At 37.5% G+C, this 25,095-nt stretch overlaps 1 protein-coding gene across 11 annotated transcripts in view; it reads left to right on the top strand.

Annotated features, from left to right (window-relative positions):
* BCAS3 (BCAS3 microtubule associated cell migration factor) overlaps positions 1 to 25,095 on the top strand; it is a 494,723-nt gene that overhangs the window by 225,605 nt on the left and 244,023 nt on the right. For all 11 annotated transcript variants that reach the window (XM_037880509.2, XM_043531385.1, XM_037880505.2 and 8 more), the window contains 3 exons: positions 1,146 to 1,246; positions 5,892 to 6,088; positions 8,006 to 8,103. In XM_037880509.2, the coding sequence (XP_037736437.1) occupies positions 1,146 to 1,246; positions 5,892 to 6,088; positions 8,006 to 8,103 (396 nt within the window). The remainder of the gene's footprint in view (positions 1 to 1,145; positions 1,247 to 5,891; positions 6,089 to 8,005; positions 8,104 to 25,095) is intronic.

Genomic DNA, 25,095 nt, shown 5'->3' with positions numbered 1-25,095 from the left:
GAGAATCAACAAGGAGGATCCCACTTAAGGAAGTGGCATAAAATGAGCAAAAGAAGCAAAGACAGGTCTTTTTAAGTCCATAACAATCTTTATGGGCCGAGGCCTGTAAAAACTTGTGCATGTGCAGAACTATTGATTAATGTACTAGCTTTTTTTAGCTAGTTCAGGAGAACCCCAAAGCAATTACAAAGGTAGGGCAAGTTCTGTTCAATTGCATCTTTTGTTCCAAAATATGTGTTTTATATCCAGCTTTTCATAATAATAAAAATAATCCCATTTCTAACTAACTGCACACTGGTTGCATGCTGTGTACCTCTATGTCTAATCTGCCTATTGTCTTTCCTAAAAAGTTGCTCTAGTTTCCCCCCTTTGGCTCTAAACAGCCTAGATCTCTCATGTTACCTGCCCAACTGTACATATATCACTCTGATAAAACATTAGCTATTTAGGTACATACTACAAATAACCAGTGTGTCATGTTTTTCATGAATAGATTGTTGTTACTATTGTAAAATTTAGTAATTTTATGAAATGGCTGCTGAGATGTAAATCATCTACTCCCACCTGATTAAAAAGAAACCAGTCAGTTGCCAAATCAGCTTCAAATAACTGCCTTAGAGCCATGATGAGATGATCATATTTGTTCCTGAAGCCAGGGAAGAAACTAAGTATTCAAGGTCGGTATGCATGCCAGTGCCTCAGGATAGGTTTTGTCACTCTAGCTTAACATAGCTCAACTTCTCTTAAAGTGGACAATTTGAAAAGTTTGTGCAGCAAGCCTATATCATTGACAGTGGCATTTGTCAGTGTGAAATCCCTCAAGACACATGGGAAGGGCTGTCATCTTTATTGAAGCTATTTTGTATGCTTGTTTAGAGCTTCAGGCTGAAAGAAGAAGAGCAAGTTGGGTTATCATAGTGTCTGCCTAGGAATAAATAATATGAATGCTTCTAAGTTTTCAGAAGAGGAACTTCTTTAGCATTTACTCCATCTATACTCAGACTGATCTTGCTCTGTGTTTCAGTATAAACAGTCAGAGCTTTGTGAAAGAATGGATGTTGTCATACTAACATATATATGAGAAGGTACAGTTAAAAAAAGCTGATTGAGAAATCTAAATTCTTTTATCTTCTTTCTTTTCACAGTGGTTCCACCTGGGAGTCCTGGACCTATTACACGACATGAGTCGTATGATAGCTTAGCGTCTGACCATAGTGGTCAAGAGGATGAAGAATGGCTTTCCCAGGTATGGGTTTTGGGTTCTGGGAGGAGGTGGGGGGGGCGGTTCTGTATCCAGTTCTGAAGAGAAATGCATCCTATCCAGTACAAGTGAATTCCAAAGCTTTATTTAAAAAAAAAAAATGCTAAAGACCACAATACAGCAATATAACGTGTAAACCTAATTTCAGTCTTGACCTAAGTGGAATCAGTTTGGTGGTCTCAGTGAATTCCTAGTGGATAGGTGTCCATGTTTTAACAAGCATAAACAAAGCCTCCATCCTGTTGGTCCTAATTACATCCTTGGCAATCTCTGCATGGATCAGGAAGGACTGAATTGGTCATGGAGAATTATCTGCCTTCCCCAACCCTGCAGACGTTGTCCCTTTTGGTCAGGGTTAAACAAGGTTAGTATGGCAAAGTGAGACTACTCTGTTGTGACTTATGCTATACTCATTCTGCCCTAACATAAGGCGGAAGGTTAGTTGACTAAAGCATTTCTTTTTCTCTCTGACCGCCAGTCACCACCTTTCTCCAGCCCTAAATCTGTTCAACTTTACAAATACAAACAAATGCACATAAAATGTAAACTTTCAAAAGTAATTGCCCCTTGACTTAGCTACTGACTTCTGAGTTAATGTTTCCCTCTGTAACAATAGATTACATGTTGCAAGAGTGAATGTTTCTGTTGTCTGAGGTATTATCAACTGTTAAAGAGGAAAGTCAGATCTCTGGACTCAGGATTTGGCCAATAAGTGGAGACAGAATCAATTTTCAAATAATTTGGTGTAAACTATACATGTATTTGTAATTTTGGAATGCATTCTGTACGGTTGGGACCATAAACATTTGAAACAAATTTAAGGAAACAGAAAGCAAATTTCTTTTTAAAACCTTTCTAGGTCATCTTTAAGTCATAACACTGAAAAGTAAAGATGGAAGAATATGATGTAATATCTTATAATTCAGTTATTTTTAATGCATTGTCTAATGGTTGATAAACTCTGTTGTTATAGAATATCCTAATTTAAGACTGGAAGGTTAGTTAACTGTAGTACTTTATGATGATCTCAATATGAATGAACTATTTTGCATACTAAGCCAAACCTTTACGTTTTTACTCAGGGAATATTCTCATTACATTCAGTGGGCGTTTTCCCTTAGTAAGAACAGGGTAAGGATTTCATGATTTGACTCAATGCAAAACTTCAGCTTACAAACACAGGATATAAATAATAAAGTGAAATTCCATTTCTGTAATTTTTTTAAGATTGACCTCTGAAATTTATTTTTGTAAGGGTTAAAAATGGTGAAAAATAAAGTACCAAAACAATTATCCAGCACTTTCACAATTCATCCTGACAGGCAGCCTAAATTTTCTTCGGTTTGGATACATTACTATGTAGGTGTCATACTTTCAGTGCTTCTGTCCAGCTTTCACATTTTAATTTGGCACTATTTCAGATATATTGCATTGCCTCATGGATATGTTGAGGATCTGCTACATCCAGTGACTTTTAAACCATGTCTAGTATATTCCTCAAGTAAGATTGCAGTCCTGCAACAGGTCTACACAGGTGTATACATCTGTGTTTCAGGAGCCCCAGTGACTGTAGGGATCCATTCACAGGGATCCAATTACAAAACCGTGGCCTAAGATTTCAGTTTTGGTTTCACATTGATATGTCAGACCCGGTGAAGTTGTCTCTATCTTGTCACAGCATAAAGACAAACGGTGAAATCCTAGCCCCGTTGATGTCAATGTGAGTTTTGCCATTGATTTCAATGGGGCCAGGATGTCATCTAGAGTTTTTAATAGTTTTCCAAATAATGTAACTGCAATGCAAATGTTATATCATAATCCACGTTCCAACATCATTTAGTTACTTTACAACTTAGCTCACATTACTTGTTGGGTTACTCTTCATTGTAGCAGGTGGCTCACAGAGCAAGAATAAAGTGGACATATAGCATATAGGATTGTGTGTTGCTAATAAAAAGATGATTCAAAGCAGTAATAGGAGCACAGCTCTACTCAAGTCTTGTCATAAATACTCTGTAATAGAGCAGCAAGTATATTTTATATGAAAAAAATTCCCAAATGAGGTTTCTTATTACACAAAAAGAGAAATCGGGAAGTGTACCAGGAATGCTTAGTTTTTGCTAAGTGAAAAGAGTGATGATATCTCTTTTGAACATGAAGATCGTAGCTTTCTCTAAGCAAGCCACTTTAGATTAAGCCCAAAGAGCATGTATGTTTTTCAAAATTAAAGTGTTGTTATCAACAGTAACAGCATGCAGCGAAAAAACACTGCCCTTCACTTCAACTTTTCAATTAGAACAGTGGGTAATGTGTGCTGTCAGTGTGAAGTAGATACAATATGTTTGTCCTGCACACAACAGGAGAGTGAATAGGAACATCTGGCCATAGCCTCGCTAAAATTTCAAAGGCATCTGTTTACCTCTCGGCTCTGTGACACTGATGGTTTCAAGCTTAAAATATACAGAATGCTTTATCTGTGGCCTAATTTACATTTCTGCATAAAAGCTACTTAGATTGACTGTAGAGGTTTATAATTTGAGTTACCCCAAGATAAGTGGAAATATGGAGGTAGTACTACACAGACTATGCTTTTGTCCTCCCAGGCTTGCAAATAATTGCCTTGGAACAATATTTTTTAAGCCTTTAAAATTATCTTGTGTAAGAATTAGAAGTCACGTAAAGCACAGAAATTTGACAATAGTTAGAGAAAATTGTAAGATGCTAAGCAGGAAGGCACATCTATATGTAACAAAACTACCGAAAGATGTCTTCGGTGTGCTACATTCTATTTGTTTGCGGAGTAATTTATTGTTTTAATAGAAAATGGTAGGAATTTAGTAGGCTATTTGATTTTGTGCTTTTGAAAATACCTGTTCACCAAAGTTTAAAAGTCAGAAACTCTAACAGGAAAAGAAAACATTAAAGTGTCTTTGCATATGCTGTTGTTCTTAACTATGTCTTAATGGTCTTGTACTCATGGCTGGGTTGGCCTGTTCATTCTAAGGGTCTACTTTCACAATTACATAACTTTTCAAAACAAAAATGACTAATTGAAATTCTCATGCTAGTGCATTTCTTAGAGATCACTTTGTTAAAGTGTTTGAAAAAATTGATGATCATCTGGTTTTGAGGTGTCAGTATGAAAAAAGCCATTTTTCACATGCCCAAAAATATTTTGCATGCTCTTTCTTGTTTTGCTTACTGAAAATGACCTATTCTGTAAGATTCAGACAGGCCATGGATTTAGTTTCCCATTAAGAGCAAGTATCTTTTAATTCAAGGAAGAAATTTGTTTAAAGTTATTTGCAAACATCAGAAATTTGCACTTTCTATACTCTCCTCTCCATTTTAAAGTATGTATGGAAGTATTGGCCTCAGGTTATGTATATATGCGCTAGTACATGGAACATAAACCCTTTTGCTTTTGCTTAAATGGTCAGACTTTCAGCTGAATGCATATATGTTAAACATTTAGCTGTCTTGCTAAAGTAAGTGTATTGTAGATACGTGGTTGTATTGTATATATGTGGTAATGTGTGTATGGCTGGAGCTGTATGATCTATTACAAATGATGTTGTTTTTCGGCAAGATGGTCTCTGCCAGCAGTAGCTTCAGAAATGCCAACAGTAATTATCAACATTGTTTTGAAATACAATTCACACTTTATACATGTGAAGAAGTGCTTTTTACATTGTGAACTTTCAGAACGATGCACTGAACAAAATTGTAACAGCTTGCTCTTAAAGAGAGGTCTCCCTGACCTGGTCAGGATTAAAGTTGTTGACAAAGATGTATGGGGGAAGGTTTTCAGTTGCTTCACTTGGTCTAGGTGGACAAAGACTGAATTATGTTCTTCTGTTGTTGTCACCAAAAATTGTAAACTGTTAATTTTGTAGCTATGGAATTTATTTTGCAATGGTAAGAACAAGGTAAAAACTTGGTCATATGAAATGACAGTCATGGTGAATGTCATGGGCTCCAGAACAATGTAAGAAGATTCAGAGATTTTGTCTCCTAGAAATTTTTATAAAATTGAAATGATCAAGAGAAGTTGTTTTCTGATCTTGAGCAACACATAGGGCTTAATTTTCAAAGTCAGATGGCTTAATAACATTTCTGACTCCCGCATATAGCTGCTCAGATTAGCACATAGGTTTAAAACAGGAATTCGGGTGCCTAAGTGCCCATATGAACACGCAGATACAAGGTTTGGACATGATGTGTAGGAGCCCAGATTTGAAAATTTGATTCACTGTAGATTTTTTTATTTTGAAGGGTTAAAATGCTGTTAATTTCTAAAAAAGTTTAACCCAGAATCCAGTTTAGGTTCTACACTCATTTAATTCCTGATCATTGGCTGAATCCTTCAAGGTGCAGAGTGTCTCCTTGTCCATTTCTGAGTAACTTCATCTCCCATTGACACCACGGGACTGAGGGTTCTCAAAGCTTTGTAGGAGGCCCTTTATAGGATCAGATCTTATACAAGCAAAGCCATTCTGTATTTTGCTCTGTTGAAATGTCTTCTAAGGAAATGGAGCAAAATGCCTCTCTCCAGTTTGGTTGCCCTGGGATTCTAGAGGGCTCATGAGATTGAGGGAATTTCTCAATATGGTGTACAATATTCTTCTAGGTTGAAATAGTGACTCACACTGGACCTCACAGACGCCTATGGATGGGCCCCCAGTTCCAGTTCAAAACGATTCATCCCTCAGGTCAAACAACGGTCATTTCATCCAGTTCTTCTGTGCTGCAGTCACATGGTCCAAGTGACACCCCACAGCCTCTTCTGGACTTTGATACAGATGACCTTGATCTCAACAGTCTCAGGTAACAATAAAGTTAATTTTACAAGAATGTTTCGTAGTTATTTACACACAGATTAGCCAATTGCTCAAATAAATTCTTCCATGTAAATACATAACTATTAATATCAAGCTTGTTTGGATCAGATGCTTAGACTATCACATGCCTTGTTAATGATAAAAGTTCATCTAGGACAAAGTGATGATCAGAATTTCTATGCAAATATCTTTAGTGGTCGCCTAGATTCCCTTCTGTTGCTGCTTCTTGCCTGAATAACAATGGAATATGTGCAAAGTCCAGTTGTCTTGTTCTGTTGCACTTAAGCTCTAAAATGTTCAGTGCTTCATTGCCTTTCACAGTTTCTGCATTGCTTAGCAACATCATTTGCTATAACATGACTAGGAGCATCAGGGTGTAGATTTGTAGCCTGCTGACTATAAAGGGGTCAGTGTGTTGGAACACTAAGTGAACTACTGGAATGTCTTTTTTCCCCCTTTTCCATCTTCTTTTCTTTCCTTGTTCAGTGTATTATGTAAAATTCTGGTACTAGATTTGAACCTAGAGATGCCTCGAAAACCTTTTCCCTCATGTATGCTTTTTTTGTCATTGGCAAAATCACATTGTATGATGGAAGTATGTTTTTATCTGCCTCTGCCAACAGCAAGAACATCTCAATACAACAAAACAAAAGTCGCTGCTTGAGTTGGTTCATGACTTCTGTTTCTTCTTAAAGAGTAACTCATATCCTTGCCTTTTTTCAGTGTACTTTGTATGGGTTTGCTTTGTTTTCCTCCATTCTTATTTTTATGATTTCCTAACATTATTAAGCACTTTCTGGGAGCAGCTGACTTCCTTGTAATGTGTCAACAGTTGCTAATAGATTATCAGAAGGTGTCAGAGTGAGACCTAGTGCTGTTACTCTGCTGAAAATGGGTATAATACGTAGTTCATCTCAATATGTTTCCCCAAAACTTTCAGATGTTAGTTGTTCTCAGTTTCATTAATTTAAAGTTATCAATCTTTGAATGTGGGCTTTCTGGGGGGAGGTTGTTAGTATTTATTGGTAGCCAGTGATTTTTAAAAAGTGCCATATTCGTCATAAATTTCTGCTTCCCCTATGATAGCTAGAAAGAGTTAACAAGCTTAACAAGTCTACGACTTTCAGAGCCAACAGATGATTCTGGAACCTAAAGTTTCATGGTATTGGCTCTCTGGGATTTAGACCGTATTCTCATCTCCCACGAATAAAACAGTGCAAGTGTGGAAGATGACCAACCCTGCTGAAAATTATGCAAACTCTCCTGGGCCCTGAACTTGATGTGAATAATCTTTACTCATGTGAGTAGGCCCATTGCCTTCAATTACATTGCCCCCTGTGTAAGGATATTCCAGATTGGACTCTTAATGTGTATACCTGGCTTTCTAAGGTTCTTTGGAACCCAGCCAGCTGATGTCCCGATGCTGGATATTTAAATAATTATATGTGTGTGTGTATATGTATATATATATATATATATATATATATATATATATATAAAAAAATGAAGAAAGATGTATGCTGGCAGGAGAGTGGGTAGTTAAAAACATAACCTTTTCATCCTCACACAAACCAGTTTTGCCTGCCGAGCCAAAGGACTTGTACCATACCTGTGGGCAATAAGGGGAATTTGTGGAGCTAGGGTTTTCTTTTTTTCTTTTTTCTTTCTGGCTTTCTAAGAGCTCTAATCTTAAGAAAAAGTATGGAGATACTTAATTTTCATGAAATTTATCATCCATTGATTGGATCCACACACCAGTGGAAAATAAAAGCTTTCAACGCTTGGTTGATTTTAGAATAAATAGTTCTTTAATTGATTGGACTTGTTCAGTTTTCTTGATTTAAGAACGGCCTTAACGAGCAGTGATTTTGACGCAGGTGACACATATGATTTTAAATTTTAGGATTCAGCCTGTTCGCTCTGAACCTGTTAGCATGCCAGGATCATCACGTCCGATTTCTGATCGCAGAGGCGTTTCAACGGTGATCGATGCTACCTCAGGTAGAAAACACGTGTTTTGATTGACATTAATGGCATTTGTCAAACTTTTATTTATTTACTTAGTAACATGTTGTTTAATCATATATTTAATCATATATCTAATCATATATTTAAAGAGCTGTCAAAATTTTCAGATCTCCTGTAGGGTCTGTGTTATCGTATATTTAATTAACTTATATTGAAACCTACCTGGATGATGACTCATTTTGCCTTTGATCATTTGAATGTGAAGTAGCAGTACTGGTATAAAATCTAAATACAATATATGTGTTCAGTTTACTTAAACAGAATATCAAAGTGCCTGATCTAAAGAAAGAGAAGGTGTGTCAGGGCTAACACAGGAATACTTTTATTAGTGAAAGCATAAAGTTTAGAAAATCATTACACTAATAATCTCTGTCTATCAGGGTTATAAATTACCTACCAATGAAAAATATCCTTGTATATATTAGCAATGTCTGTGAGTGAACACTGCCTATCAGATAAACTAATCAGTGTTTCTTTAGCAGGAATATTTTTCACTGACTCTTTTTGCAATGGAGAACAACTTTAAATAAACCATGATTATTTCAATATCAGCATAATAATATATGTAGTATAAAGTTTTCTGCCCTTGTTTCTTAGTGCCATGGTATGCTATGTATAAAGAAACAAGAGCAGTGGGATTTTATACTCCAGTACAGCTGTATAGAATGTGAAGGTTGCACACAGCAGGATTTTGTCAAATAAAATCTCTCACAAGTAGAATTATTAAACACACAGCATTAGTCAACCAGTCGAGTCAGAGAGGATTTTAATCTTTAGCGATTTGAAAATCCCTAGAGACTGCTGATTGGATTGAGGTTTAAACTGTAAAAGGAAACTGCAACACATAAAGAAACTGATTTGTGAAGGGTGTTTTAAAGAGAGTTAAAATGAAAGCTCCTGTTCCGGACTTTGTTTGCTATAGATATAAATTCTGAATCCAAGATGGTACTTTTGTGTGCCAGATCTATTTATTTTGGTGTCTTTTTCTAGATCCGTGTTTATAATTAAGTGTAGCAATTTCATTCACACTCCATAGTTAAGGTTATGTCATCACTGACATTATAAATCCTTATTTTCAGACATTTTAAAGTTGTTAAATTAACCCTGCTTGAAACTAGGCAGACATCTGGGACTGCGTCCTGGGAATATTTTTAATAAATGTATATGAAATACTGAGAAAATTGTCTTGGCTATATAGGGAAACCTACAAGTATCCAAACCGATGAATTTTTGTAGTAGTTCATCTGAAAAATGTCATCTTTTAAAAATAAAATTTAACAGATTTAGATCATAATGGTAATCTCGGTCAGTATATTTGAAATTTTGAAAACCAAATTATTAATGTTTTAGGCTATTCCACCCTACAAATCCAACCATGGCAGCTGTCCAGCATATTTAGGGGCATTTGCAGGGTGGCTAGAACAATACAAATAACGAACTGTGACCTAAGTCCTTAGCTAGTCTGTAACATGATTCTATAACCACGTTGTTCCATCTACACTACAGACAATAAACCATGCAAGCCTACCTCTCTGTGCTAAATAACCCTCTTCTGTAGTGTAGATGGGGCCTTTGTATAAAGGGGCTCATATGCATGTGATGAAGCTTTTTTTGGTAATGCTTTTAACATGTGTGTCCACGTTAAAATTAGTGTATATTGTTATAAGTCTAAAATATATTTCTCGTACAACAATGCAGTTTTGTTATAATACCTCATAAGTTTCTTACAAACAATACATGGATTTTGCCAGTGGCATGCTGATAGCAATATTTGATTTAAATCCACTTCCAAACAGTTTGGATTTGCAGTGATTTTTGATTCAGAGACTTTAACCTCTATTTGAAGCTTTTGTATTGGCTGAGCCCTGGTTCTTTCCCATGCGGAAACTCTTTAGTACAGATAGATGTGCCAGATTACATTTGATGGTTTAGTGATGTGGCCTCTCCTAAAGGGTTAAGGAGATACAAGAAAATGCATGCACTTTTTCTCAGGGTTTCATTCTGCACTTGAAACGGAGTCCAGCAGATGAGAGACAGACTATTTAGCACTCATTCTCTCTTCCTCTAACCTTTTCATTTTAAAAAAATGCTTAATGGATGTGTGCAGCAAATTACATTAAACTCAGTTTTGAATGTAAGGATTTTATTTTAAATACCATTCTTGAGCTGCATTAAATTTTTGTCTTCAAAAGTCCAGTACTGCAAATATTCTTATTTCCTGCTGATATTACCAAGGCACGTCCTAAATGGCTTACATTCTTTATGAAAACAAGTTTATTGGAAAATACCTTTTTAGGTTTGAAAGGTTTTTTTTTTTTTTTAAGTAGGTCATAAATTTTTTATTACCTAACCTGAACCAGGAAGTGATTCTTCAGTTCTGACCCATACATTTGAGTCTGTTGCACTTTATGAAGATGCTTATCTGGTTGTTTGATTGCCTGTTGCTTAGAGATGTGACCAGTGTGGCGCCCCTCTTATCAAGTGCTATCACTTGGTCTTGCCATCAAAAGATTACAAGTACAGTTTATCATCTTTGATTATTCTTGCAGCCGCATTTAATAGCTCACACACACTCAACCTTACCCACCAACCCCCTGCTGGTCACAGCTCTGTCTTTGTGTTTAAAACGACAACAGTGTACATATTTTTATTATGATAACTTTTATAGGTATGTCAGGAAAACCATGCTATCATGTAATATGTTCTGGCACAGAGGATTTAAAATAATTCTTAATTTTAAAAAGTATAGGCCACCTGCAGTGATGTAAATCAGGAAGATCTCCAATGAGAGCCAGGGAGTTATACTAGAATAAAATCAAAGTTACTGAATATAGAATCAGGCCCATTTCTGTAATAAAGAAGTGAGATCTAATTATTATGTTAGACAGAATTTAGTAAATTATATTTAAATTATGGAAGGGCTATTTTTAACAGCAAAGATTGGAGGTAGGTTTCGTTGGGTTTCTTTAATGAAAATGACTTTATTTGCTCAATTTATATTTAAATCCTTTTGATCGGTTAACATTTTGATAAAAAGTGACCTTGGGTAAAGTTAAACGTTAGGGTTTACCTTTTGGTAAAGGATAAATGATTTTTTGTTTGTTTTGGGGTGGTTGTTTTTTTTGCAGTATGCAACCAAATTTGCATGCATGTGTTGATTTCAGTCCCTAATGCTGACGCTTGTTCTGTTACTGCAATCTGATGAGGATGTTGTGTTTCTGAATCACTTGTTTCTCTGCTCTGAGAAGGTTCTGGGGATTGGTGATTATGGAGAGCTATCCCCAGGCTACATGTGCACAAAGAGCAGACCAAATACTGCCTGTATCTTGGAGTATCTCCTTATTGTGGAAATCTGATTCACGTGAATATACATAGCAGTCTAGGTACTGAATTTGGTGAGGTGCATAAATACTCCTGTTCGTTATCATCTTCTGTTATAGAGGCCCTAATTCATGCATCAGGTTATATTGTGCACTAGGCTCTCTCTCAAAAATCATTTATTGCAACCTGCCCCTACCAGAAAAGCTTGTATAAAACATATATATTGCCTATTCTATAAATACATTAGAAGCAAGAGGAAGACCAAAGACAGGGTAGGACTGTTACTCAATGAAGGGGGAAAAACAATAACAGAAAATGTGGAAATGCCAGAGGTGCTAAATGACTTCTTTGTTTTGGTTTTCACCAAGAAGGTTGGCGGTGATTGGATGGCTAACCTAGTGAATACCAGTGAAAATGAAGTAGGATCAGAAGAGGCTAAAATTGGGAAAGAACAGGTTAAAAATTACTTAGACAAATTAGAGGTCTTCAAATCACCAGAGCCTGATGAAATACATTCTAGAATACTCAAGGAGTTGACGGAGGAGATATCTGAGCCATTGGCAATTATCTTTGAAAAGTCATAGAAGATGGGAGAGATTCCAGAAGACTGGAAAAGGGTAAATATAGTGCCCATCTATAAAAAGGGAAATAAGGACAACCCAAGGAATTACAGACCAGTCAACTTAACTTCTGTACCCAGAAAATTAATAGAGCAAATAATTAAGCAATCAATTTGAAAACATCTAGAAGATAATAAGATGATAAGTAACAGTCAGCATGGATTTGTCAAGAACAAAACATGTCAAACCAACCTGATAGCTTTCCTTGAGAGGGTAACAAGCCTTGTGGATAGGGGGCAAGCGGTAGACATGATATATCTTGACTTTAGTAAGGCTTTTGATACTGTCTTGCATGACTTTCTCATAAACAAACTAGATAGAGCTACTACAAGGTGTGTGCAAAACTGGTTGGAAAATCATTCCTAGAGAGTAGTTATCAGTGGTTCACAGTCATGCTGGAAGGACATAACGAGTGGGGTCCTGCAGGGATCAGTTCTGGGTCTGGTTCTGTTCAATATCTCCATCAATGATTTAGATAATGGCATAGAGAGTACACTTATAAAGTTTGCAGACGATACCAAGCTGGGAGGGGTTGCAAGTGCTTAGGAGGGTAGGATTAAAATTCAAAATGATCTGGACAAACTGGAGAACTGGTCTGAAGTAAATAGGATGAAATTCAATAAGGACAAATGCAAAGTACTCCATTTAGGAAGGAACAATCAGTTGCACACATACAAAATGGGAAATGACTGCCTAGGGAGGAGTACTGCAGAAAGGGATCTGGGGGTCATAGTGGACCACAAGCTAAATATTAGTCAACAGTGTAATCCTGTTGCAAAAAAAGCGAACATCATTCTGGGATGTATTAGCAGGAGTGTTGTAAGCAAGCATTCTTACAACTACAATACCTACCTGCTGAAATAAACAAACAGATTGACAGAGCCAGAAGAGTACCCAGAAGTCACCTACTACAGGACAGGCCCAACAAAGAAAATAACAGAACGCCACTAGCCATCACCTTCAGCCCCCAACTAAAACCTCTCCAACGCATCATCAAGGATCTACAACCTATCCTGAAGGACGACCCATCACTCTCACAGATCTTGGGAGAGAGGCCAGTCCTTGCTTACAGACAGCCCCCCAACCTGAAGCAAATACTCACCAGCAACCACACACCACACAACAGAACCACTAACCCAGGAACCTATCCTTGCAACAAAGCCCGTTGCCAACTGTGTCCACATATCTATTCAGGGGACGCCATCAGAGGGCCTAATCACCTCAGCCACACTATCAGAGGCTCGTTCACCTGCACATCTACCAATGTGATATATGCCATCATGTGCCAGCAATGCCCCTCTGCCATGTACATTGGTCAAACTGGACAGTCTCTACATAAAAGAATAAATGGATACAAATCAGACATCAAGAATTATAACATTCAAAAGCCAGTTGGAGAACACTTCAATCTCTCTGGTCACTCGATTACAGACCTAAAAGTTGCAATTCTTCAACAAAAAAACTTCAAAAACAGACTCCAACGAGAGACTGCTGAATTGGAATTAATTTGCAAACTGGATGCAATTAACTTAGGCTTGAATAGAGACTTGGAGTGGATGGGTCATTACACAAAGTAAAACTATTTCCCCATGTTTATTCCTCCCCCCTCCCCCCCCCCGTTCCTCAGACATTCTTGTCAACTGCTGGAAATGGCCCACCTTGATTATCACTACAAAAGGTGTCCCCCCCGCCCCCCGCTGATAATAGCTCACCTTAAGTGATCACTCTTGTTACAGTGTGTATGGTAACACCCATTGTTTCATGTTCTCTATGTATATAAATCTCCCCACTGTATTTTCCACTGAATGCATCTGATGAAGTGAGCTGTAGCTCACGAAAGCTTATGCTCAAATAAATTTGTTTGTCTCTAAGGTGCCACAAGTACTCCTTTTCTTTTTGCGAATACAAACTGACACGGCTGCTACTCTGAAAAAAGACATGAGAAGTAATTATTCCACTCTACTCTGCGCTGATTAGGCCTCAGCTGGAGTATTGTGTGCAATTCTGGGCACCACATTTCAGGAAGGATGTGGACAAATTGGAGAGAGTCCAGAGAAGAGCAACTAAAATAATTAAAGGTCTAGAAAACATGACCTATGAGGGAAGGTTGAAAAAATTGGGTTAGCTTAGTCTGGAGAAGAGAAGCCTGAGAGGGGACATAATAACAGTTTTCAAGTACATAAAAGGTTGTTACAAGGAGGAGGGAGAAAAATTGTTTTTCCTAACCTCTGAGGACTAGAAGCAATGGACTTCAATTGCTGTAAGGGAGGTTTAGGGTGGACATTAGGAAAAACTTTCTAACTGTCAGGGTGGTTAAGCACTCACAAGGTCCCTTCCAGTCCTATGATTTTATGAGTCGAGCCATAAAACTCTTAAGTATGTCCGTGCTGCTGTCCCTGTCAGTGCTCAGTCTATATTTTTCAATGTACCACCTTTGCTGGACGTTCGCTAAGCATGTAGCACAAAGTGATTTCCATGGACTCCTGGGTGTGGGGGTTAGAGTTGTTGTGGGGTGTACGGTACGAATCTCCAAGCTGTGATTCAGCATGCAGCAGACCCAGGGGAGCTGATGAATGTGGGGCTAATGAATTACAAAGAGCTTCGACAATTTCATTTGATAGTTTGTAAATGGAGTGAAAGAGAGCTTGCCCGCTGCACAAGTAGAGTATGCAGGCCTACATCTCTATAGCATCAGTTGGGTGGTCACCATATTATTGTGAATGTTTTCTGTGAAATATAAACACCACAGCTAGTTCTTCTCAATACCATATAGTGAAAGGAACCTTGTCCAGTGTCTACGTTCAAAGATGTTCAGAGCTTAATATCTGCTCTTTAGGAGTTCCGTTTTCAAAAGTGACTTAGGCATTTGGACCCTAAGTGCCATTGACTTTCAGTTAGACTTAAGCTGCTAAATGCCTACATCGTTTTTGAAAATGGAACTTAGACTCCTAAGTAACTCAGATGCTTTTGAAAATTTTACCCTTAGTTTGCAGGTAATATTTCAGAACTGAGAGCTGAACCAGGAGGCAATACTATACATGATCCTCCTAACATAATTAGATTAAAATTAAATAGACGTAAGAATTTTAAAATATCGTGTGTAAAATTAAAGCCATAGATGAACAACTTTGCCAGTATTGCTTTTCTAAACAATGCCATAATTTATATACCTATAAGTGAATGAATGCTCTATTTTAGAAAATTCCTAATGGACTGGATAGAAGTAAATGAAATAAGTCACACTGAATGAAGGTAAATAAGAGATTCTTTGATGCAAGTGATAACATCAGAAGAGTACTTTAGTAATAGCACACTAAATATATCAAGAAATATTTCATAGAACCAACTATAATAAAATGGATATTTTGTGTAAGGATATTATTTTGACGTACTAAGATGTTTATATTAATATTTTGTCCTAGAGTATAATGGTGTAATGGAACAACTTTGATTCCCTGAAAAAATATTATTGTAAAAAAACTAAAATGAACAATGATGAAGATTATGCGAGTCAAATGTAAAGGTACAGTATTTCAGTAGGATTATTATCTAAGTGCAGATGTGAATGGTTTTATTTCTTCTGCATTTCAGTATTTTTTTAGATCAATGAGGGATATAAACTTATTTACATTTTAACTGTATCTTTAAATATAAGAGTTAGCAAAAATGTCTTCAGTAAGATGTCCCTTATATTTGTCCCTGAATGCACACATACCACTCACATCCATTGGGGGAGAATGTCCCTTTAAGGATTTAAATGCACTATAATTCCAGGTTGACAGTGACAAACATTCAAAATCAGTTATAAGACTTTTAAAAGAGTAGAATTTAGCCCAAATTTTAACAGATTGCATAGAAGCATTCAGGTGTATACAGCAACAGATATTAATATAGCCTTGTTCAATTAAAAAATAAATATAGACTTAGGGAAAACAATATTTTTTTTCTCAAGTAAAACTGATTGTTTTAAAATTTACCCATGGGCCATGAAACAATTTTGTTGCATTGCCACTTGAGCAACAAAATGGTAACAAAAGAAAGCAATTGACATATTATAACCGGCTGAGCCATTCTTTCTCCCTCCCCCCGCCCCTGATGAAGTAAGTGAAAACTTCATTCATTTGATCTTTTATTATTCATACAAACACCACTGAGGTAAGGACTACATGGCAAACTTGTACTGTCCAGCAATACTCTCCCTTGGAATTTAATAAACGCCTCTGTTGTCACACCTTAAAACATCCAAGCTCTTTTCTGTTGTGTGTGATCAAATATTTATTCCCAAATACCATACACCTAGGAGTGTTTCTTTGGAGCAGCAGAGATCAGTTACTCAGGTAGTAAAGATGTGTGAATGCAGCTGGCAGATGAAGTAACCAACATTATGAATTCCCATTCTGTCCCTCTTGCCAGAGGCAATAGCTGACAGGCCTGAGCGGTCATTGGTTTCCTGTTACTGGCGTTGATAGGGCCTGAGGAATCTTGGCGTCATAGATACTTAAGCTGTCCCCCTGCATGAGTGGAGACGGCCAGTGCTGGAGGGTCCTTGTTGCACAGAGATGTAATCAATATGGTCTGGAGTCCTTGACCTGAATCTGTAATTACCTGGATGGTATAAAGGTAGTTTGTTGTTACAGATAGTGATTGCATTCAGGTCCTCTGTTCGTGGTGCTGATCTGTGAAGCAGGGGGAGGATTTGGCCCTTTTTCAGTTCTCCACAGTAGTCAAGAGGTTTTAATAATGGTCCTATAACAAGCCATTCTTATAAGGGACATCACCTGTTCAGTGCCAAGGAAAACAGGAACCCCGCAGTGCCCGTCTTGCAGTTTTTTACCTTCTGTCTCTTCATTAAAAGGGATGCCGGAGCTGTAAATTCAAGCTCTTTTAAGTAATACCTTTTAGAACAAATGTTAGTAGCAGAATAGCTATTTTAATAAGTGTTTGAGTATGTTGTTATTTGATAAGAATTTTACTATATTTATAGAAAAAGTAATAATTTGTGGGGTCTGATCAGTTTAGTGTTTTGTTTACTGAAATGTGCTTTTAAAGAACTGAGGGTTTTTGTGTTAGAGTTGTACACTGTAGAATGGGGATGCTTAAAAAGGGGATTTTAAACTTGATGTAATTGATTCAGTTGGAAAAATGTAAACTGATGATTTTTAAAGACAGCCTTAAGTCAGAACTGACTGCAGTGGGCTCGGAGATGCCAGTGCAGCATACATGATTACTTCTAGGAACAGCTATGCCCTATAGACTGTGGAGATGTGCAGAGAAATTAAAATGACCTGACACTGTTGATTGGGCACTTGCTGCTGGATCATTGCTTGGCTTGGGAAAGACTCAGCTGCAGGGATGCATGTAGTAACGTTAATGTCTTGCAACTCCTGGTGGGTGTTACTCTAGGCAGAAATATAGAAGGAATAAATTGACAGACAGGACTTGGGTAGACTGGGTAAATGAGAGATTAAAAAAATTGTTATATACGGATTTATTTTTTGCCTTTCTAAAAAAAACTATGGATGTGGTGCTTGTGGAAGGCGAAGGACTAAAAGCTCTGGGGGCTGAAGGCCGCTTCTTAGCACACAGTGGGATTCAGCTGTACCAGTTTCCAGTGCACATTGCCCTTCAGCTATGTGAAAAGGGAAAGACTCAGTCTTTATGGGACATAAGGTAGTTAATCTCTATGCCCACTTATTATTGGCCTTTCTACTGAGACTGCCAACAAATTAATGAATTCATCTCATTCATCTGTGACGGTGGTTCTTTGAGATGCAGGTGCTACTCAACTAGAAAACGCTGTGAGATTACTAGCTAGTTTCAAGTAGACAGGTGAAAAATCAGATGGCCACAACTTTTGGATACTACTGACTTGGGACAGATTTGGACTGATGATCTAAAGTGGAAAAACTCCATATCACAGGATGAATCACCTGAGCCATTCAGTTCCCAGAATACTAATCATCTTGCTCTCTTGTTTTTGTTAGCATCTGGTAGGCATTATTCTTCAAGAATGTATTCTGCTCATTTCACCTACTGCTATAGAGCATGAACATGTATTTTCTAGACAGAGAGAGTACATAGCTCTTTTACACCTTTGTGAATCAAGAGCAAATGGCATAGCCTCTTTTGTGAACAAAGGACTGCCGCAAATGGGGTGGGGGGGCTGCTCCTGGACAATAGAGCTTGTGATACTTATGGAGGCAGGAGAAGTCTGAGGTTCCTTTTACATTTCCTTTCTGGGCATTTTGAGGCCCATTAACTGGTAAAATATATAAATCATATAGACAGTGAGATTTGAAAAAAGTCTTTGATTCAGTTATTAGCAGCTTGAATAGGGCCCTCCATAGGTAATGTCATGTTAGTCCCATGGCTATAAATGTTTACATATGCAGTTCACCTTCTCTGAATTTAAGTAGATTTAAAGACTGTAGAATATTGATTTCCTCACCTCCTGTAATTGAATAGATAAATCAAACTAACTAAATCCAGAACAACTATGTTTCCATACTGTGTGTATTCTGCTGATGTTTTCTAAGTAAATAATTGGGTGGGTAGCACACAAAAAGGTACAGAGAACTTGCTTACAAGGGGCATTTTTATATATGTAAATAAATAAGAAGGCAGTGGAGAGTTCTTCTAACTGTTATAAAATAAAATAAATGTATTTCCAGACCTAGAGTATTGTGAAACATATGTTTCTTCTTCAGTTGTTTTGTTTAACAATTCTTAGAAGACCTGGGAGCAGACGTACAGCATAGGACTTTCAGACATACATACATGTGTAATATTGTACAGTTATCATCTTGATCATCTTTTCTGCTGTCCCATATCTTGTCATACTTACCAGTTATATTCATGCTACTATTGCCTCACTCTGCACTACCAAAACACATTGAAACTTTGTACCGTGGCTTTATTATTATAAGAGTGATATTGTTCCCTTAAGACAGCTCTTCAGTTAAACCGACGAATGTTTTTAGAAAGCAAGTTTTATACTTTTTATTTTCCAGTTTTTCCAATATCTTGACATAATTTTTTAAAAATCCCATTATACATTGTTCTCTGTTCCCAAAACGGACATGATCATAGCATTAATAATTGATTTCCAGTTTAGTGCAACATAAGTCAAAAGTTCTGAAGATAATAGCTTAAGCAGAGTTGTGCAAAGCCATGGGAATTGGATTCACAGAGGCTAAGTGAACTTTTTCCCACTTTCAGTTGAGGTTGTTTTGCTCCCCAGAATGCAGATCAAAACTCAGCTAGCCTGGTTTCTGGCTGGAAGCAGACGAAATCAGTGTCAGTTGTTTTCTAGTTGAACCATAGCTTAGTTCAAGTTCACTGAAAAGTCTGTGTCCCTTTTCGTGTATGTCCCATTTTGGGGCTTACTTTCAGAAGATTAGCACAGACAAATAAAATGATGGTGAAGTTTTGAACCAAATTATTATTTGTCTTTTTTCTTCATAATTTTAGGGAAAGTCCAGGGAGATCTTGGTGAAGGATCATGGGACTAGTTCTTTTTTTTTTTTAAGTCAAAAGTTTACACCACAAAAAACTTTGTTTTTTTCTATTTTTAATGTAAATAACAAGAAGTAGGAGTTCCACACAGTAGCCAAGCCATGTAAACTCAACCTGGCTCTCAAATTTAAAAAACAAAACCCTTTCTCTGGTGAGAGAGGATGGGAAGCTTGCGATTTCTTATCCAGTTTCTCATTTCATCTCTGCTGGGATAGTCCTTTGTGTAGCAGCAATGTTATTGCTGAGCTCTTGCTCCCTATTAGCCGTCCACGTGCTCCAGTGATAAGGCTGTCAATGGCATTTGTTCTGGGTTAAGCATCATATGCATTCACCTCACATTTCTCTCTCTGACTCCCCTCTCTCTCCTCCCACTCCGCAAATCCTCAAATGTTAGAAAGTTGCGTGTGTATATAGTATTTTATACCATGGAATTCATGATTCTGTGGTAGCTGTGAGACAAGTTAAGCCGCAATTACTTTGAGATGAAAGCTTGAATGTGATTTTGAAAAGATCTTAACCCTTAAAGAAAGGTTATTTATGTTCACTCCCCCTCCCCCTTTAACCAAAGGAAATCCCAAGGAAACCGTACCTTTTAATCAAGAGGTCACAAAAAGCAGTGATATGAAGCACGTCCGTAAGGCTTTCACTGCATTTGTAAACATGCTCATACCCTCTTCTTTTCTACTGTTCCAGTTTTCTCCTTTAATAGATCATTTTTGTAACAATTACTAGACTAGCTCATTTGGCTGCATAGTACAGGTGACAGGGGCTTCTATTGTCAGAGCATGGGAGCATAGGTACTTGAGCTTTCTCAGCTGGTAATTCATGTAGGTGAGTAGTCATGGACAGATTGATTAGCGGTACTAATTGTGCATTTCTTTGTTGTGTTAAATTAGTAATTTGAGATAATCAAATTGTCTAATTTTACTGTTCTTAAGATCATTTCTAGTAATTTAATTTGGAAAGAAAGGTGTAACTTTCAAACCTTGTGTTACATGCTGTTTTTAGTTTTTCCTGTGTGTGTGTGTATGTATATATATGCATAAAAATCACTGTTAACAGTGGGAAGTCAAACTTATGAGACCTTTCACTTCTTGAACTTTATTTCATTCAACCTTACTGAGTGTATCTCTAAATAAAGATGCACCGCTTATACAAAGGGAAAGAAATATTATTTATATGTTTCTTCATATTTCTAAAATGCAACTATGGGCTCCCATCCTGTGTTCTGGTTGTCTGTGCCACAAATTACAATCACAAAATAAACGAACAAATATATATACACACACACACATATGTGTATATATATATATATTTGTTTGTTTGTTTATATTGATGGGCAATACTTCGTTTATTTTGTGATTGTAATTTGTGGCACAGACAACCAGAACACAGGATGGGAGCCCGTAGTTGCATTTTAGAAATATGAAGAAACATATAAATAATATTTCTTTCCCTTTGTATAAGTGGTGCATCTTTATTTAGAGATACACTCAGTAAGGTTGAATGAAATAAAGTTCAAGAAGTGAAAGGTCTCTTGTTTTTTAATTAATCTGTATTCTTCGTTAGACATTTTTCTTTCTCTTGGATCATTTTGAAAGGTATAAAAATAAAGTATTTAATATATTAGAGATTTTAATTATCAACAATATTTCACATGCAGACTGCATTCTATAATATGTATTTGTTTTGTCTAGATTTTAAGCAGACTTGAATCCTGAAGTCTGTACCATATTCTGCATCTCTCCCGTTCATTATTACTGTTAGTGTACAGTCAGTCCAATGAAGCTGTGTTCGAAACAAATACCTGTTCAAAAAATTATCAGTGAATGTCTCCTGGTATCGGATGGTACTTCTGGAGGCTGAATTCAGTGCAATTCTCCCATAAAAGATTAATGCTTACATTGTAGAAAATTCAAGGATAGTTGCTCTAACAACTTGAGTTAGTTGGTCCTGGCTAGTAGAAAACATCCTAAGATAAAATTCAAAAGTTTTCCAATGAGGATGGTTCATTAAAGACAAACCAAAAAGAGCATGTAAAAAAAAATCACATACACAACCATTATTTTTCCTTTACATAGGTCCAATGACCAAAACATTAGAGGGTGAAGTCCTGGCGCCATCTAAGGCAATGGCAAAACCCCCATTGATTTCAGGGGCCAGGATTTCATCTAGTTCTCTTCTGTAGACCCTCTGAGATCACTGCGCTGTGTGGTAATCGTGTACTAAGGAGAGCCCTTTGCCTTGGAAAGTTAGGACTTTATAGTCAGGAGTTCTCTCTTCAGGGTATTCCATTAAATAAAGACACAGTCCGTACATAAGCAAAACTCTCTCCTGTTTTCTTTGTTGTTCTGTCCATTTTACTCTATATACAGTGTCCCCAACACCAACACCTCTTTGTTGCCAACAATCAAATGTTTATATTCCCAAACAGCAAGTTTACTTCCATGGGCCTTTCAGGTTTTTTGTTTACACTGTTACCTGTGATGGGGACAACCAGAAAGAGAATGTTGTAGAGATAAAGAGAGACAAGACGCTTACACGTTCACTCAGCTCATAAGTTTGACTTCCCATTGTTAACAGTGATTTTTACACTGAGCTACCGTAGAAATGTATAACAGAGCATCCTGCCCAGAAAAAAAAGATATTTATGCAATGGAAGAAATCTAGGGCTGATTTTTCTTTCTCTTACCCCAGTGTAAATCATCAGTAAATGCACTTCTAGCAGTGGAATAACACAGGTAAGTGAATGGAGATTCAGGCCCCAAATCTCTACATGAACATATGTGAGGAAAAAAATCAATTTTTTTACATCTCCCAAGAGCCCTACTTCCTCCCACACATTTTTTTAACATACACAAACATGGGATGGCTAACCAGCCGACCTGGCCTCTAATAGCCCATCACAACTATGCAAAAAAATGAGAGGTGGAAGGAAAACCACAGTTCTGAGTGAAATGGACCATAGTCCTTCCTCTACCTAGGGAAAACAAAGGGCATGAAAAGAGCTGTTATAATCTAGGTGTTGGAGAGTGTATTATTCAGTGTTTAAGCTTTAACTATGAATTGTTTTGTGGTTTTCTTTCATGACAATGTAGTTTTTGTTGGTATGCTTGATGTATTTTGATCGGAAAAGGAGGATTCATGTAAACCTGTGATTAGCCCTGTATATTAGCAATACTACATTGTGATCGGCATCTTATTGGAAGTCCACAGGAAAGCCCAACCTGCTGTGGAGCTTATCAGATCAGATCATCTCCATGAGAGATGACCCAATAACTCTGGAAGTCTACTAAATTTGAATCTCAAATATGCTGTGGTTAATCTGTTTAGATTGCATTAGCTCCAAGAGCCAGTCCCTTCCATACTAAAGTCTGTGGGAAGCCCAAATATGCTAAAGGTATTTCTGTCTAATTTGATCAACTTCTTGAGTGTAGATCTAGTACATTCCAAAGTCTCTGAAGGGAAACCTTGGTATACTGAGGTAATTGCCGTCAGTCCTTTCCAGTATATATGACTTATTACAGTGGAAAATTAAGGTAAACATCAATATAATGGAGTTCTCTTTTGAAATTAGTGAAGATGAACCTCTCACCTGCTCTTCTAAGTACTATCCTCAACAGCTGTTGTATGCTTACTGAAACTTGTCTTAAAATATTTATTCTATATCCTGAATATAGCATAGCAATTTTTTTTTCAAAACATAAAAACTAATGGCCTAATTTTCAGAGGAGCTGGGCAGTCAGAAATCCCATTGAAGTTAATGGGGGCTGCACATGATTAGCACCTTTAAAAATCGATCCATAAATGCCTGCAAAAATATGGAGCAAAAAAGAAAACGGCAAAATTGAATAAAAGTATCTTAATTATTTTGTGTTGATCCTGCTCTTAAAAATGTGCCTGAGCTGATTTCATTCAAGATTCAGAAAAAAATGGATTCCCAGGCTAAGAATCCAAGTGTTGAATTTAAGATGAGAAGGAATATCTGTGGCAAAGTTATTCCTGCCAGGAAAATAGGGAAAATCAGAAAAAGATAGATCACCCTGAAAGTGCTGACCCCAATATAGATTTGCAAATGTGATACTAGAATGAAAGGTTTGCTCTGTACTCAGATATTGTTTAACCAGTAGTTCTAGCCTGCTTAATAAAAACACATATGTTTCTCTACTGTTGACTGTTAACTGGGGTTGGTTTTCTAAAAGAATTGCAGTGATGTAATAATAGTTTGCACTTCTGTGATGTCTTTAATCTAAGTGTTGTATAATATGAATAAAATACTCAACTGACTGGGAAATTCAGGCATAGAAAGAAAAATATCAGAGCCAGGCAATGGCATAGCCAGCCTAAATCTCAGAATGCCTGTCTTCCATTCCTGTACTGTAACCACTAGACTATGTTCCCTAACTTAGCTGTGACTTTCCCAGGAGAAAATTGTTCCATATTGAAAAGGTTAACAAAGATTTCATTGTGCAGCTATGCCAGAAGGAGGACAGGAAACATTGGATATGGTTTAATTAGGCTGCAACTTTATTCCTAAAGGTCTGGGAGTACCCAGCAGATAAAATTGTACAGTGCAGGTAATTATTTAAATATACTGGGGAGGGGAGGGGCTGCTGGCATCCCTTCCCCTTATGCATCCTGGTCCCCAGCCAACCCACTTTCTGGGACATCACCACCCCTCCCTTCAAATGAGCGTTAAGGTGGGCTATAAAGGACAGGGGTTGACTCCCTGCCATACCAGTCATAGGAGCCCTAACCCCCCTCTTTCTGCTCCTTTGAAGAATACCTCCTTTAAATTCTTTCCCAATCCATTTCATCTGATGGCTGTATCCATTCCCTATGGAGAACCTGCACTGGAAAACCCACCCCACGCTTACATAATGAGTTGTGACATCATTGCTGCCACCCACCCCCTTTTGTTCTTTGCCCCTCCAAGTCCCCGACCCACTGTGGGGAAGGCGAAAACCACACCGTGCCTTGGCCAATCTGGTGGTGAGGGGAAAATTGCTTCACAGCCCCCCAAGAAAGGAGCAACTAGCATAATGCCCACAGGAGATCATAATGGAACCTGGTATTTCAGCCACTTCCATGGCTGGAATGGTGGCCGCTGCTTAGCTTGTCCAGGTGTGAAAAAGAGAATGGTACCCTTCTCTTCCCATCACCTGGGTGGGGGGAGATTTAGGGTTGGCCAACAGTCCCTTATTTCAAGGGATATCCCTTATTTTTTCATCTCTGTACAACAAGATTGGGAGTTGTTGAGGAAGAAATACCCCTGGTGAATGTAGGTGAGTGCTGCTTATTATTATTATTTTATTAATAATAATAATGGTAATATTGGGAGGATGAGTGGAGTGGGGTTGGGGTGCTGAGAAAACAGTCCCTTATTTTTGAAATACAATGTTGGCAACCCTAGGGAGATGAGTCAGCATCCCCACGCTAACCTGGGATGGAGCTTCCTCCATGCTGCAGGTTACTTAATGGTTCTCATAAAGGGATGAGACTCCATCTC

This window comes from Chelonia mydas, chromosome 17 (genome assembly GCF_015237465.2).
Source record: "Chelonia mydas isolate rCheMyd1 chromosome 17, rCheMyd1.pri.v2, whole genome shotgun sequence".
Classification (NCBI taxonomy): Eukaryota; Metazoa; Chordata; order Testudines; family Cheloniidae; genus Chelonia; species Chelonia mydas.
Note: the sequence above shows the minus strand (reverse complement) of the source record. Positions and strands in the feature narration are given on the sequence as shown.